Below are 16,274 nucleotides of genomic sequence, written 5' to 3' on the forward strand. Positions count from 1 at the left end.
ATTTATTGAAAATTAAGCTTTGTGGTTTTTTTTTATTTGGTGCTTCTAATTAAATGGCTTATGTCATAGGTTTCATAAGCTAACATGGGTTAACATTTTTTCTTTTGCCTTATTTTCTTTTTCATTACTCAACATTGATTATTTTTTTTACAAAATAGGCTTCATGGTTTTCTTTATTTTTCTTTCTATCGGGTTATCTCAATCTCATGACCTAATCTGTGGGTTTGGCAGGTTAACCCGTGTGTATTCACATCTTTTTTTTTTTCTTTTAATTACTCTTTTTTCTTTTAGATTCTTTTGTATGGTTGATTTTTTTTTAATTTTATCCTTCAATATTTGATTTATTAAGAATTGAGCTTCATGATTTTTTCATATTTGGTGCTCCCGGCTAAATGGTCCGTGCCACGAGTGTTATAAGCTAACAATGGCTTTTTTAAAAATTAGGTTTCATGATTTTCTTTATTTTTCTTTCTATTGGGTTACTTGATCTCATAATCTAATATGTGGGTTTGGCATGTTGACCCGGGTGGGCTCGAGCCTTTTTATGCCTTATAATTGCTAAAAACAATTTTTCCTTTTGTATGATTGAGTTTTTTTTTTTCAATTTTATCTTTTAACATTTAATTAGTTGAAAATTAGGCTTCAAGGTTTTCAAATTTAATACTTCTGGTCAAATGACTTGGATCCCGAGTTTAATAGGTTAACACGAGTTGAAATTATTTTTTTTTTTATAGGAATTGAGCTTCTTGATCGAGTCCGGATATGAGATTTCACGATTTACAATTTTAAAAAATTAAATTAGGATTGTTTTTTATATTATTAAATTAACCGAACTTCTTGAACTTAGTAAACTCAACGACTCAAGTCTTGAATTTCTTTTACTTCATTATAAGTGCTAGCATTACCTTAACTTTGTTCTTCTTACTTCCAAAAAATTTTTGGCCTGACCCGCAACATTGCGCTAGCCATTGATATAAGTTTATTTAAGTCATTTTGTGTTTTTTTAATTTTTTTTTGTTTTGACCTTTGATATTTGGTTCATTATAATTGGACCTTTTCATTTGTTTCGATGTGCGTTTCATAATTTTATTATGATCTCATACCGTAGATTATAGGTTTCACATGTTAACCATTATTGACTCGAGTCAATCTAATATCTCTGTTTCAATTAATTTTTTTTAAAAAATTATACTATTTAATATGTCACTATTTAAGTATTTTAATTAAAAATATTTTAGCTATTATGCATCAAATTTTTAACATCTTAATGTTTTAGTATATTTTTTTAGGCTTGAAAAAAAAAAACCAATCTACTCCGCCGGCCAAAAAGCTAGTATTGTAGCTATGAAATGAGCTTACTGGGTTCTTGTGCAGGTGCCACCCATAGCCCCTAACTGCAATCCTGTGCTTTCTGCATGCATTATGGCCTTTGATATGCATTATGCAATCTCTTTTCTTAGAAAGAATCTTGTTAAATATAGCGAAGTATTTCTTTCATGTGCGAACTGCTTGCACCAAACACAGAAGCAATATGCAGCTTAACTATGATGCAACAGAACGGCTCCGCTCCATTTCTCGGATAACTTCAGTACTTCAAATTTACACAAAATGATGCTCCATTGGTTTAGCAGGGAAATCACAACGAATACAAACGCAGCTAGTAAATTTAATGCCATAACATGGCAGATTAGCTACTTGCTAAGAGAAATTATAAGTGAAATTCCATTAGTAACAGAAGAACTGGTGACTTCACACATTTACAATAACCACGTTCTACTAGAAGAACATATATTTACAATCAAAGATATTTGAAGCTATATGTTACAACCCATCAGGTATAATAAACGTAAGACTCCATGTTTAGTGCCTTAATCTTTAACTTGTCGAGCCTCGTATGCTTACACTGCAGTTGCTACCGTTGCGTGCTTCAAAGCGGAAATACCAGAGGCTTTCCAGGAAAAGACAGGCAAGGGATGTTAAGAACTGTGAAATAGTGTTTGGATGGCTTCAATTGCCGTTGCAGTTGACATTTCCAGTGTCAAGAACATTGTAGTATAGGCAGGATGGCCTGCCATCAAATTTGGAAACTACTTGACGAGGTAATAATCCACAGTAATGTTTCCCTAAACGAGCAAGGCAAATATCAATGATTTTCTTGAACAATCCGTCTTCTTGGATTAGTGGCTGCGCAACAAACTCAACAAGGGGCATCCACTGTAGGATGAAAACACCAGAAAGTTAAGGAGATTTAGAGACTATAGTCAGTGTTAATAAATTTGCAAGTAAAATCCATTATTGTAGATCCATTGAAAAACTCCTAGCTCAGCTTCAATTTCCAGTACTCTTCGTTGATCCCAAGATGTAATCTTATTGAAATATGGGAGTGAGATGACTACTATATATATATATATATATATATATATATATATATATATATATATATTATCAATACAATAAAATCTTACCAAAAACTTTTTAAAAATAATATCATAAATAAAGAGCCACAAAAACATAGAATAATAAACTTAAAATTAAAAAATATGATTTCTTAAAACAATAATAATAAATAAATAAATAAAAACACAAAACCCCCCACATAACAGGGGGACAGTGGCTAGCTATGAGAGTAATCTAATGATCATGCGTCGTTTGGCTGGCTAAAAGAACAAGCTAGCACTGTGTGATCATTGTGATTGTAATGAATCACCTTCAGGCCAGTCAGAATATTGGTGATGCATGAGACAAATAAGCCATAGCTTCTGTGGATTCAATTATATCTTTGATCAGACAGAGGAATTCATTTCCAAAATTTTCACAATTATTTATTCAAGAATGAATAATGTGAAGCTAACTTACACACATCAGTAAGGAGAGGTACTTACTTTTGCTGCTTGGATTTCAAGATTATCAACCTTAATCTGAGCTGACAAGGGTTTCAGCATACATACAAAGAATAGATCTGACTTGTCAAAATCCAAATTGTGAGCATGCCTGAAATCAGTGTTGAAGGCTACATTAGACAGAGCGTTGGGAAAGGCATACATGTGTGTGTGTGCTGTCCGATACTCGTGTATCTAGAAGATTTCATCAGGCATAGCATCTTTGTAGCTAGATATACATGATTATGAACCTATGATGCTTCCATTACAAATCATTCATTCATTTCTTTTCTTTGCACAGCAAAAAAAGGATCGATTGCACATTTCCAGAACTGTTCAGTGCATGAATATTGCTATGAGAGGAAACAAGTGAAGCCAAAGTCAAAAGTTCTTAACCTGAATGCTATGACTTCCACAAACTCAGTATCGACCTGCAAAATAAACAAAAACTCAGCTGACATTATTGGCACGACTTGATCGTTCAATGTTAATTTATTATGCTGATGTAAGTTGATAGCTATCAATGGTCCTGGAAAAGAAATTTTAGTTTAAATAAATTAAGTACGAGATTGAAGATTCTTACACCAGTTTCCTCCTTTACTTCCCTTACAGCTCCTGTGTAAATCTCTTCTGACTGAAACAATATATAGCAATTGAGATTTAAAAGCTGAAATGATATATTAAGGTTGGTCTTTCATTCGAAGTTTTCATAAATAGCTGATTCCTTGGTTCAAGATAAAATTACGTACCTCGAGAATAAAACCAGTCGGTATTTTCCAAAGATCGGCAAATGATGGAGCATAGAATTTCTCTTGTACTACAAGAACCTGCAATTGATTGCCAAAGATCTTTTAAAAAAAATTGAGGCATTGGAGTGCTGAAGGACTGAAGATCTAAATTTGTCAAAATTAGTTAATTGGGGCAGCTGAGAAACTTTTCTTTTCCTCAATAATCATACCTCATTTTTGTCATTGATCACAAATCCCCCAACACCAACTTGATGCGTAGCATTAGAAGGAAGCATACAAGGTCCTTCGGGAATCCAATAAGTCAGCATCACGTATCCTCGTTCTGCGTGGTGGTACTCAAAACCTTCCTGTTAATCAATTTACTCATCCACTCAGATTGCATGTCTCGTGAAAACATTGAAGGAGCCAAACATTCCTCATCATTTTCTTGAGTCATTTAATGAACTGGTATAAATTGCAGATGCTTCAAGCCAATGAAATGAAACAATTCAGTAGTAATGTTTAAGTTTGAGCACAAGTTACCTTCACAGCAACTGGAACAAGCTCTGATCGTTCCAGGGGCAGCTTGAGCCAAATTCCCTTCTTTCCCTGCAGTAAATTGACATGGTAGAAGTCAATTTGGTGACCAACATAGGGTATCCAAGAAACAATTTAAGCCACACAGGAGTTGATCATGCATCGGCAGAAATTTACCTGCATTTTCCAGTGTGAAAGGGAAAATTGGAGCATTGGAGCAAAGGCATCTGGATTAACCGGTAATCTATCCGGATCAACCACAACTCCCCCGTACTCATCATCGCAGGCATCAAGTACTCCGACATTTCTGGAAAACAGACTTGAACCAGCACCATTTGTGCTAATCTGATAAAAGTAATTCTCTGCTGCGGTTTTTTCTTTGTCAACTGAGCTAATAGCCCTCTTTGGCATAAATGTACCTTTTGAACTCAAAAAAGATGCCTTCGTAAATGCTCCTGAACATAAGAAGCCATGGAAGCAAAACACTCATTTGCTCAGAGCATGAAATCTAATGAGATGAGACATGGTTGTCCGTTTATAATCATTTACTAGCACTTGGTCTCTGTTTAAAGACTAATTAGAAAAAAGCAGAACAACCTCGGCAAAACACAGATAACTTCAGAAGGAAAAAAGAATGGCTCAGAGCATGAAGTGGGTCTCAAAATGTCCGATACAGAAACAAAAACAAACCCTTCAAATCAAATGTGTAAATGCCCTGCTTGAATGCCAAGAACATTGAGCAACACAGAGAAAAACAAGGAATATAACAAAACCGCATGGACTTGTAGTGCTAATACAATGATTCATCACCAGTCCCACTTACCTCTGCAAGAACTGAACTCTTGAGAAAATTTAACACCAACTGAATGTTCGAAACTGGAAAACGGACTTGATTTTGTCCTTGCCACGAGGGCTGCTTTCTCAGATAAAGATGATGATTTGGAATCAAGAAACTTCAACTCCATTGATGAAAATGTAACTCAAATCCCAACTAACCACAACCCTACAAATCGAAAGCAATCATATATATATATATATATATATAGAGAGAGAGAGAGAGAGAGAGGGAGGGAGGGGAGTTATAAAAAAAATTTATCATAACAAGAAAATGTTATTGGGCTCTTCGTCATTCGGATTCTTCAATAGTTTGCATGGCCAAGTTCGATTTGTGACAAAGAAATAGCATATTCAAACAAATCAAAATACTGCAGGGAAACTTCATGAAGTGACAAAAACCAAGATATGGTGCAAAAAGCCAAGATTAAAGTATAGTGGAAATCTTGCTCAACATGTGGTGTAAAATGAAGATATCAAGTAAGATTAAACCAGCTAGTCATGAGAGAGGAGGGACTAGGGAGTGTGTTTAAAAATGAGATTTTTGTCGAACGCGCCTTTCAGGAATGTGAAGGGTGACATGATGTTATTTTACATGAGGGAATGGATGTTAAAGCATATTCCTACAAGGAAGACATGTAGATACCGTTGGAGAGAGTTTGTTTGTGGTGATTTACCGACAAAGTGGCTGAAGATGGAGACATGCAACACCAATGATATTTAATTAGGAGCAACAATTCATGGATCTTCAGTTCTTTTTAAATAATGTCATTTAAATATTCTTATTTCAAAATCATGATATTTATTAAAACTTTATATTTACCATTTATTATCTCTAGAAAGAAATTAACTTTATATACACACACACACACACACATACATATATCAATAAATTATAAGATTAATATAAGTCAGTCCTAAGACAAAGTGAAAAAAAATCAAGAAAATAATGGCTTTGGATGGTTATTAAAGTTGTTTAAAAGTCAAAAGTATTCAAAATCATTTTAATTTTTTTTTATTTTGAATAGCTTTTCAATGGTGAGATCAAACAAATTGACATGAACGGTGAAAGAGAATAAGAGTGGAGATTGTAGGAATGTTAAACTACAAAGTGAGATGTTTCATATAATATTTATTTTTGCGTAGAAAAATGTTTTTGAATTTTTTTTTTCAAATTAATTTTTTTATATTTTAAATTGTTTTAATGCGCTAATATTAAAAATAAAATTTTAATACATTTATAAGCGAAAAACACTTTGAAAAGCAACTTATTCTATTGATTTCCGGTTTTTTTTCTTTGGCCTTTTTGTAAAAGTATTATTTGTTTTCAATTTCATCCTCCAATTCAAGTTTATGGTATATTATTTTTTCCAATTTGATCTTCGTTATTTTGATTTTCTTTCCTTTTTGTTTAAGTTATTTCCCATTTCAATTTACCCTCCAATAAAAAAAAAATTGATTACCTTCTAATTTATTTTTTTATTTTATTTTTACCCTTATTCTTTTTATTTTAATTTTAATTTTTTAATCTTAAATCCTTTTGTTATTTTTTTTTTAATTTCACGCTTCAATGTTTGATTTATTGGGGATTAGGCTTCATGTTTTCTTCCTATACGGTGCTTTCAGTCTAATAACCCGGGCTAATGGTTTAAAAAACTAATGCATGTCAACATTCTTTGTTTTTTACTTATTTTTTTTTTCTATTTCATTGTTTGATATTAGTTTTTTTTTATATAAAAAAACTAGTTTTGTGAATTTTTTTAATTTATTTTTTATTGAATTATCCTGATCTCATAACTTAAGTCATGAATTTTGCAGGTTGACTCATTCCTTATTACTCATATTACATGTCTATCACATTACCCTGGATTGACTGAAGCCTGGTTTTCATCTTTTTTTATTCAACTTCGTGCTTCCAAAGGTTTTTTTCCAAATTATTATGATGATTTTTTATATTTATTTATATAGGATTCTCGATTGATTTATTTAATTGGATGCTTATATAAAAATTTTAATCTATACTTAAAAAAAATTATGTTAAAAAACACGTAGAAAAAAAAAATATATATATATAAACTGATTCTTAAATGACGTTAAATCCAAGGAAGACTTTATCAATTTAGCTTAATGCTAAATAAGTTCATGTGTGATTTTATATTGCATTAAAATATCTAATATTGAACATCTCCTTCAAATTTTAAAAAGATTAAAAAGAAACGGAAAGGTGCTCCTCCACAAACCTTTTTTTCCCGTTTCATTTCCAATTTTTTTCTCATATTTTCTTTTTTTCCTCTTTTTTTCATAGGTAATTGCAGATAGTTAATTTTTTTTTAGTGCTAGTAACTTTGCAACTCAATATTACTGAATTATATATACACTCCCAAAGTCTAATCAATTATATAAACTGTTACGTTGGACCGACAGAGGTGAAAGAAATCATAAAAAGATCTTCTTTTTTTCTAATTTTTGGTGCGTGAAACATACTCCAGGCATGAACGCGTGATTGGGAAATACGTGGCCAGCAATGCACTACGTAATTTCTTCAGCAATATCTGGATTGAGGCTTTTGAGAGATGCTGTGTACCGATTACCACACCCGCATATAATTAAAACCATGTATGTACTCTCTTCCTAACAAGGCCCATGTGATTTCTTACCTTATCAAGAATTTGAACGTTATCAAGAATCATGCTACTCCTTACCAAATAATAATAATAATAATAATAATAATTCCAACCATATAGTAAATATTAATTCCAACCATCTAGTAAATCATTCAATGATAATAGTTTGAAATCAAAAAATTTATTTTTTTTTAATTTTAATTTCGAGCTCAATGATTGTTAATATAATAGTTAATCGAAACTTAACTTCAGGGTTCGTAGGATTAATCAAAGTACGTACAAACTGACCCGAACACTCATATCAATAAAAATAAAAATAATAATAATAATTTCATGATGCTAAATAATAATAATAATAATAATCCAAACATTTTTATTTTATTTTTTATTGAATTTTTTTATGCTGCTTCTTTTACTACTCCAAGTAACCGGGATTAGAATATATATATATATATATATATATATATATATATATATTATGATACTCAGGTTTAACTAATAGCATTTTATTAATTACACTATAATTTTATTTATTAATATATCATGTCATAATAGAAACATCACTTCCCGCCTTATCTCTCTCGTACCACTCTATGCCACCAAAATCACAGCACTACCCTCTTCACTCGCTGTCACGCGGCGCCTTAAACCTCAACAACCATCAGCCTCTTTCCTATTTGATATTATAATAATTTTTAGGATTGTGATAGGAGAAAAAAATATAAAAAAAATTATTTTTATTTGTGTTTAATTTGATTAAAATATATATTTAATTAAAATTATACTTGAATTCATGTTTAATATATTTAATTAAAATAATAGTTGAAATTAATACCGATAATAAAATAACTTAGAAAAACATGCATTATTTTTTTATTTTATTAATGTGCATTTCATCACTAATACATTATATAAATAGTCATGCAAAATATAATATTAATTTATTGTCATATTAAACTCGTTATAATATCATCACGAACATAATTAATATAAAAAAACTTTAGTTTTTATGAGTTTGTAAATATAAAACCACGTCAATTAAAAATCATTAAGAATAAAATTAAGATGAGATTTAAATTCTATAAATAACACATTTTACTACCACTTCACCATGAATACCACTAGAATCTGAACTTGAATTTTATAAGAAAACAGAAAGGCATATTCTACAAAATTAAGGAGATGGAAGAAGAAGGTCATCTTGGTCAGTGTAGGTTATCAACGGTAAAAAAAGCAAGAAGGAAACAGCACAGTCGCGTGAACCCCAGCAAAAAAAAAGCTTGTGAGAATTAAAACATTTGCATATTTTTATAATTTACAGATACAAAAGTGCATTAGAGATGAGGAATAAGCACTAACTAGAAATTTGATTTGCTACACGCATCGCCAAAGATCTATGCAGATAAAGTTTTCACTCAGTGCAACGTATAATGGATAGGCGAAGAAAGTTACGTGCATGTAAACCAAAAACATAAACCACTTTTGATTGATCATTTCCATTCAAAACCATAGAACTTAGTTGAAATGTCCTCCATTTGTTAAGTGATATAATTTCTATCCTGAGAATCCATGAAAATGGACAAGCTTTAGTTATCAAGAAATTTCCTTGCAACTTGATGAAATAAACTAGCGAATTGAAATATACAAATGGCTACTAACCATAATAGTGCTCTTCATGCGTCCTTTACAGTTTACATGGTTGGGTGGTTTTCTTTCATCTTTTGGATTTTGTTGGCTGCCTTCCTGTGGACTGGGATGGGCTGAGGCTGGCTGGGTTTTTTGTTACTGGCTTCTTTGTGGACTGGGTTTGCAGGCTGCTTTGCTCAGCTGGTTTTTCTCCAGACTTTAGATTGGCTAATTCAAACAGTTTGGGCGAGCTTCGTCAAAACAAATAGCCTTTGATTCCTGATTATCACATTACATTACAGTTACAGAAAAAAAACTAATTCATCCGGCGATATTACTGTGCTATGCACTGTGGATACAGACTGTGATTTCCTATGGATTTCAATAGTGTGGCATCTATGGCTATGAATGTGATCTTCGTGTGTGATCGACTAATCTTGGCTGATGGAGATTTTTCTGCCCAGGAGTATCTGGCTTGAGCTGTTTTCGGGGGGGCTACTTGGGTTAGGCACTAGCTTTTCTCATTTTTTTCCTGTCAATTTTGGCTGGCTTCTCGATTGGGTTCTTTGATTCTTTTGAAATCTGTTGTTTGCTTTCGATTTTGGCGGACTTCTCCACAATTTTGGCCAGGCTGCATAAGTTTTGTCAGCTATTTTTTTATTACGAGCTCTGTTTGTCCATGTTTCATAGGCACTCTCACTGATGTTGCTTGATTTTGGGTGTGCTACCATTTTTAGGTTCCTTTGAGAGGCACCCTCCTAACCATTCAGATCAGGTCCTGGTTTCATTTTTTTTTAGCTTTCTATATTGACTGGTTTTTTTTCTGGTAAGAAATCAAAACTGAGAAAAATCCAGGCTCAAGAACCCAAAGATTGCCATTTTACTTCTGCTTTTTCTCATCTTTTTTTTTACTCCATCCTTTTCAATTCTTTTTTTTTTTCGGGAATGCTTTTTCCTGGATTTTATTTCTTTCTTGCCTCTGTCATTCCCGAGGCTGCTCATCTCATTGATGTTTTGCTTTTGCAGTTTGTATGCTAACAGAAAAGGGTCTCCCCAGTTGTGGTCTCTCTGCAATCACTTCCCTGGTTAATTATACCTTTATCGAATTATCGTCATAAAATTTCTCAATCAAACCCTATATAATATTACTGAACTTGTTATACGTGAATGGGTTGACCAAGATTCTCTCTTACTTTTATAGTTTTGATGACTTCCACTATAGTTTAGACTAAGCATTTCTTTCTTTTATGATGATTGGATTACACAGTGGAATGCAATCTTTTTCGGCTTTCTTATTTATTTTGAGTGGTGAAAGGACTTCCCTTGAAAAACAAAAATTTAATTGTTCTACAAAGCTGTATTATGATGAGAATTCATGATTACATTCAAATATTGCAATAACATTGATGAAGGGGCAAAAAATGGCCATCTAATTTCGACCTTTTATTGATACTTTACTTGGAACATTTGAGCTTGGTGCACCTCATTCAAATGGTGGTGAACAAGCACAGCGTAGGGTAAATTGAAGGAGAAAAGGAAAGTTGAAGCAGAAGCACCATTGAGACCTTGTACTGCGGCCGTTCTCTACCGGTTAATCGGTTTCCAAGGAGGCACTTTATTTGCGTAATGAATTCATCGTTCAGACTGTGTAGTGGGGGTTGACATCAATATCCAAACCCCTTAACTTGGCAATGGACTCTACCTTGCCTTTCAGGGTGAGAAGCTCTCGTAATCTGCTTGGCATGAAAAGAGACATCAAATTTGTATGCAATACTGTAAGTGGAATCGTGATGAATAAGCATGAAATATGAAATTCGGAGGAAAGAGACCAAACCTTGCAATCTCTGCACGTCTTCTGGCTTCTTCTGCCATGATGTTAATGTCCCTGAAAGTGTGCTTTTCGGAGAACGATTTTGCTTCCATAGATTGGAGGCCATGAAGTGTTCGCTGCTCAGCCGCCCACGCAGCTTTTCGAGCTTCCTTGCCGAAGTCCTTTTGGGTGGTCATTGCTGTCTGAGAACAATAAATAATGGCCAAATCTCAGAAGGAAGTTCTCAAGAATTTAAATGAAAGACGATTAAGGTTTTCTTTCACTCACTCTTTGGTTATATACCAGACTCCAGGCTCTGCCACTCTGTGCATATCGAACAGCGAACTTGATAGGATCAAGCAGCTTGTATGTGACAATGTTGTATAGCCATATGACAGCAGTCCAGCGCCAGCCAATCTTACTGATTCCAGCAAAATCCCATGTTGCTGTGGCAGAGATCACAGTTGCAATCTGTACCAGTTAAACAGTTAGTTTAGAACTGTAGTCTCTTTGGACTAGAAAGTAAAAATAAATCTTTCAGGCAATGAAATATTGTTTAATAACTTGCAAGTTTCGAAGCATTTACCAATTGAGCAATGATGAAAGCAGAAAGAAGAAGAAGACCAGGCCTTTCCTTGTATGACCAACTCCTGGAACGAGTCACAAATATTAGAGCCTGGCTGATGGTGCTAACTTGAAGGTACACGGCTGATGCTAGCTGTCCATTCAGTTCCTTGGAGAGAACTTTATCCGAAAGATCTAAATGTTGGTTAAAGCTTTTTACATGGAAGTGCTTCTGCGACAACAAAACGGAAATGTAGATATTGTCAAAAGGCAGTGTATGATGCAAATGAGTTGAGCTGATAGCTCTTTGCATTTTTACTCAAAGAAAACACCAGGTTCCCTCTTTACCCTACAATGAAAAATTAAGAACACAATGCTTATAGAAACATCATAGCAATAGATGCATTTACCGGAAAGAAATCGGTTTTAAAAGCCATCCAGAAGAATACGACTGTCATTACAGCAAGGTAGCTGCCAATCACTATCCCTGTTGCAAAAATTTCACTTAGCTTCCAACAGTCTGGTATTGGGGATGGCTTAACTCTGTCTTTGGATATTGTCATAATTGTTCCTGGAAATAAGTTGAAAGAAAGGTATATGAGAATTTGCATGTCAAGATGATTGCTAATTGCATTTTATTTTGCCAAAATGCTCACCGTCATTGAGAACGGCAATGATGAGAACCATAAAGGGAGGGAAATCAAACTTCCAGAAGACAGCAAGCAACATGAACCCCATCTGTTACAACAATATCAAGTAGCCAATGAGTGGTGACCGATGAAAGCTACATCTTGCAAATATGGTGAGCTCCTCAGGAACTAGTATTCCAGGAACCAAGAAGAGAGAACGAGAAACTTACCACAATACGTATCGTGATTGATACTGCATATATCTGGAAGAAACAAAACGAATGTTAGGTAACGTGTACTAAGGATTTTAGTCTTGTATAATCCCCTAATTCAGCAGTTTCTTGTATCAACTTACGGTATAATTCTTCATTCTTTGAAAAATGGCACGGCTGGTTAAAACAGCACTAATGATTACACTAAGTCCAGGTTCTGTCAGAACAATATCTGAGGCACTACGAGCAGCATCTGTTGCATCTGCCACCGCGATTCCTATGTCTGCTATCTTTAATGCGGGTGCATCATTAACTCCATCGCCCGTCATTCCAACTATATGCTTTTTAGCTTGCAATCGCTTCACAATCTCATACTTGTGCTCTACAAAAGGCATAATATGTCAGATGGGAACGCTAGGTTGGTTCACCATGGCACAAACTGTAATGAACCTAATTACCTGGGAAAACACCAGCAAAACCATCAGCATTTTCTATGAGCTCGTCAATTGGTAGAGTTCCAACTCCATCCTTGTTTTCACCAAGCAAAGAGGATGATGGATACATGTTTGTTCCCATACCAAGCCGCCTTCCTGTCTCCTTTCCAATTGCTAGCTGGTCACCTGTGATCATTTTAACACTTACACCTAGATCCAGAGCTCTCCTAATAGTTTCAGCACTATCATGGCGTGGTGGATCAAAAAGAGGGAGAAGACCAACAAATTCCCAGGGCCCACCAGGACTGTCCTTGTTACCAGCAGGCACCTCCTGTAAGTAATAGCACAGACCATTTCTAAAAGTTCTATTGAGGAACGAACTCCTAGAACAGTAAATAAGAAAATCAAAGCTTATACCTGTCGAGCAACACCGAGAGATCGAAGTCCACGCTCAGCAAATTTATCGATTATGCAATGCACTCTTCTTTCGATATCTGATTTATTCCATGCCAGATTGAGAATCTACATTTCCGCATAAGAAGTGCATAAGTTTCGGATTTATGACAAGGATTGAAGAGATTAGAAACGAAGCTTCTAACTAAGAACCTGCTCTGGTGCTCCTTTGCTCACTCTGTGCATCTTTCCAGCACTGTCTAGGTATGTAAGTGCTGTCCTCTTGTCAGTTGGATTGAAGGGAAGAAAGTGAACTTCTGTGATTCCAGCTCGTGCCTTCAATTTGCACAAAAAAATTTAATTACTTTGACAGAGCACAGAATATGCAGAATACCAACCATAATTTAGGCACTGATTATCTAATTATTCATGAACAAATGAAAAGGCTATAATCTTTGAAAGATATAGCAGGCCAAATACAGTTTTCCTGGAAGAATCATAGCAATTCTTGCATATGATGAAGTAAACATCCACTTCTTGCAATTTGACAACACCTTAACAATATTATTAAAAACAATATATCCGCATGAATGTGAGAACATTTATTTAATTGGCAAGATGCACTACCTCTTTAGGATCAGCCAGCATGGAAACAATGGCTGCATCAATAGCATCTTGATTCTCCAACCGTGAAGCTCTTGCAGCCATCAAGACAACCATGTCCTTGTCAACCTCCTTGGAAAAAACCTGCAAAAAAATGGATGGGGTCAAACGTCTCCCAAGGTAAGTTAAATATATAATCTGTTCTGATAGATATTTAAAGACAATTTTTATTCTACTTGCAAAAATACATATATCATAAAGCTGTACTCTTCTGCTCAAGTAAGTTCCTAGTTAATAGGAATTTGTACATATATACTGCCTAGAAATATTGAGGAGACTTGATAAAATAGCATCAAAAGTAGCACCTCTATCATAGATTTGTCGACTGTAAGTTTGTTAAGAGTTAAAGTTCCTGTTTTATCACTGCAGAGCACATCCATCCCAGCCATTTCTTCAATAGCAGTCATTCTCTTTGTTATGGCCCCCTGCATGAAAATTTGATTATCGTTAATGATTCCTACAAGAACTGGTTTATCCCCTTACTGCAGTTTTCCATGATTATGACACAGCAGCTTCACAGACCTGTTGAGACAAACGATGAGAACCTATAGCCATGGTTACGGAAAGAACTGTAGGCATAGCAATGGGGATACCACCAATGAGCAAAACAAGAAGGTTATCTATGCCAACACGATACGCCCTTCCTTGAATCCCATACATTACAATGATTTCAATCAACATCCCAATGGCAATTGAGCAGATGCAGAAGTTTCCGATTGCAGTCAAGACCTGGAACAATTAGCAAGATTATCTCTCATTATATGTGCGTTAGTAATAGTTTAGCAGAAGTCACATGCAAAGACTATTCCTATGAATGGGGTATATGTATATAACTTCCGTTCTTTGAATGTGAGAGAGCAATATGCGTGCCTGGTTGACACTATGCACAACCACATCAAGTTTTAATCAGTATTCGAAAAGTTAAGTAATTCTGAGATTAACCTTCTGAAAGTGCCCAACATGTGTAGTGTTTTCCACAAGATGAGCTGCTTTTCCAAAGAAGGTATGAACTCCAGTAGCAATAACAACCGCTTCAATTTCACCTTGCTTACAAGTGGAACCGGAGTAAACTCCATCACCAGGATTCTTAGTTACTGGAAGCGACTCTCCTGTAAGGGCAGACTAAAAAGGAAAGAAAAGTAACATAAAAAACAGCTTAGAATAGAAACATTTCTTAGATAAATACTCTTGCTAGTCTCTAACTTCCATAGTTCTAGTTCATGTTATGTTTCCCGGGCCTTGGGTTTCCAACAGTCTATCTCATTGTTAAATGATGCTACAAATTCAAAGAACGGTGTACAAGCAACAACTTCCAAAACATGCTTTATATGGTAAGGCACCTGATCAATTTTCAAAGGATCTCCTTCAAGCAATCGAGCATCGGCAGGAATGATGTCACCTAATTTGATACTAACAATGTCTCCTGGGACCAATTCTGCGGCCTCTTCTTCTCTCCATTTTCCATCACGTAAAACCTATTACATGAAAAGGTAAGGGAAAGGAAAAGTTGATGAAATAGTTAGAGAATAGGTAAGAAACAAAAAAGAAAAAAGAAATCGAAAAGAAAAAGAAATAAATGCACCCCGAACCTTTGCTTTCGGTGCAAGCCGAGCCATAAGAGCTGCCGCTGCATTTCCAGCATTATTTTCCTCTATAAAGCTGATGGTTGAATTGATAATAAGCAGCGTCAAAATGCCGATAAAATCATGGTAATCTGTACCTTTACCCTGCACAATGATTGTCTCACAATAATCAATCACTAGCTCTTGTTTTGCTTGCAGTGCAATCATGTCAAAGATGGGGATTTCAACATAAGATACTTACTCCTCCGTGTGCAAGTGCAATGGCCATAATTGCTGCTGCTTCCATAACCCATGACAATGGATTCCACATAAAGCCCAAAAACTTGAGTATTTTACTTTCCTGTAAAGCAAATAATGCGATTGAATTTTGACGTAGGAAGCTGGAAAACATGAAGTTGCGGAGGAAACTAGCAACAAGATCAACTACAATCGAAGGAAAAGAAACTGGAGCCGAAACAGTTCTCTAGACCTTTTTCTCTTCGAGTTTGTTGTATCCAAACACCCCCAACCGCTTTTGAACGTCATCGTCACTGAGACCCTCTTTGGTACACTTCAACTTCTCGAAAACTTCTTCGATAGGGACATTCTCCTGCCAGAACAGTCACAGATTATCAGAACGCTATCCTTAAAAGACCTTTCAACTAATCTAGACTTGTTTATATACAGTGAGTATGAGATGAATTATTTGTATCCGTGCTATTGTTATTTTATTCCATGACAAAGTTTATGGTCTCTGTGACAGAATCCATACGAGAAAA

General features: G+C 34.7%; 2 protein-coding genes across 3 annotated transcripts; both read right to left on the bottom strand.

Moving 5' to 3' along the window:
* Positions 1–1,699: 1,699 nt before the first annotated feature.
* On the bottom strand, positions 1,700–5,521 carry LOC133701132 (nudix hydrolase 8-like). 2 transcript variants are annotated; one of them, XM_062124950.1, is made up of 9 exons: positions 4,968–5,521; positions 4,322–4,563; positions 4,151–4,216; positions 3,838–3,975; positions 3,629–3,706; positions 3,463–3,513; positions 3,276–3,310; positions 2,883–2,991; positions 1,700–2,214 (listed from the first exon to the last, which is right to left on the bottom strand). In XM_062124950.1, the coding sequence occupies exons 1-9, from the start codon at positions 5,107–5,109 to the stop codon at positions 2,008–2,010; spliced, it is 1,068 nt and encodes a 355-aa protein (XP_061980934.1). In that variant the 5' UTR covers positions 5,110–5,521; the 3' UTR covers positions 1,700–2,007. The 2 variants fall into 2 exon arrangements, with proteins under 2 accessions (XP_061980934.1, XP_061980933.1); XM_062124949.1 differs by having other exon boundaries at positions 4,322–4,599; positions 4,968–5,519.
* A 4,980-nt stretch (positions 5,522–10,501) lies between these two features.
* LOC133701382 (ATPase 11, plasma membrane-type-like) lies at positions 10,502–15,841 on the bottom strand. The gene is made up of 18 exons (XM_062125283.1): positions 15,758–15,841; positions 15,523–15,660; positions 15,274–15,408; positions 14,876–15,055; positions 14,456–14,662; positions 14,239–14,358; positions 13,898–14,017; positions 13,484–13,606; positions 13,295–13,399; positions 12,902–13,208; positions 12,587–12,825; positions 12,462–12,494; positions 12,259–12,340; positions 12,013–12,173; positions 11,625–11,834; positions 11,327–11,509; positions 11,063–11,241; positions 10,502–10,961 (listed from the first exon to the last, which is right to left on the bottom strand). Exons 1-18 carry the CDS (start codon positions 15,824–15,826, stop codon positions 10,868–10,870), a joined length of 2,685 nt encoding a protein of 894 aa, XP_061981267.1. The 5' UTR covers positions 15,827–15,841; the 3' UTR covers positions 10,502–10,867.
* Between the last annotated feature and the right edge of the window lie 433 nt (positions 15,842–16,274).

Source organism: Populus nigra, chromosome 8 (assembly GCF_951802175.1).
Source record: "Populus nigra chromosome 8, ddPopNigr1.1, whole genome shotgun sequence".
In the NCBI taxonomy this organism is placed as follows: Eukaryota; Viridiplantae; Streptophyta; class Magnoliopsida; order Malpighiales; family Salicaceae; genus Populus; species Populus nigra.

What these genes read in the sequence shown, in the direction of transcription:
- LOC133701132 (XM_062124949.1), bottom strand. Translation starts at nt 5,109, where the DNA reads ATGGAGTTGAAGTTTCTTGATTCCAAATCATCATCTTTATCTGAGAAA. An exon ending in AAGTAAAGGAGGAAACTGGT is followed by an intron (nt 3,311 to 3,462) that starts GTAAGAATCTTC and finishes TTTATTTTGCAG; the next exon opens with GTCGATACTGAGTTTGTGGA. An exon ending in TTGAAATCCAAGCAGCAAAA is followed by an intron (nt 2,215 to 2,882) that starts GTAAGTACCTCT and finishes TTCATCCTACAG; the next exon opens with TGGATGCCCCTTGTTGAGTT.
- LOC133701382 (XM_062125283.1), bottom strand. Translation starts at nt 15,826, where the DNA reads ATGTGGAATCCATTGTCATGGGTTATGGAAGCAGCAGCAATTATGGCC. An exon ending in CTCATCGTTTGTCTCAACAG is followed by an intron (nt 14,359 to 14,455) that starts GTCTGTGAAGCT and finishes ATTTTCATGCAG; the next exon opens with GGGGCCATAACAAAGAGAAT. An exon ending in CTCTCGGTGTTGCTCGACAG is followed by an intron (nt 13,209 to 13,294) that starts GTATAAGCTTTG and finishes TATTACTTACAG; the next exon opens with GAGGTGCCTGCTGGTAACAA.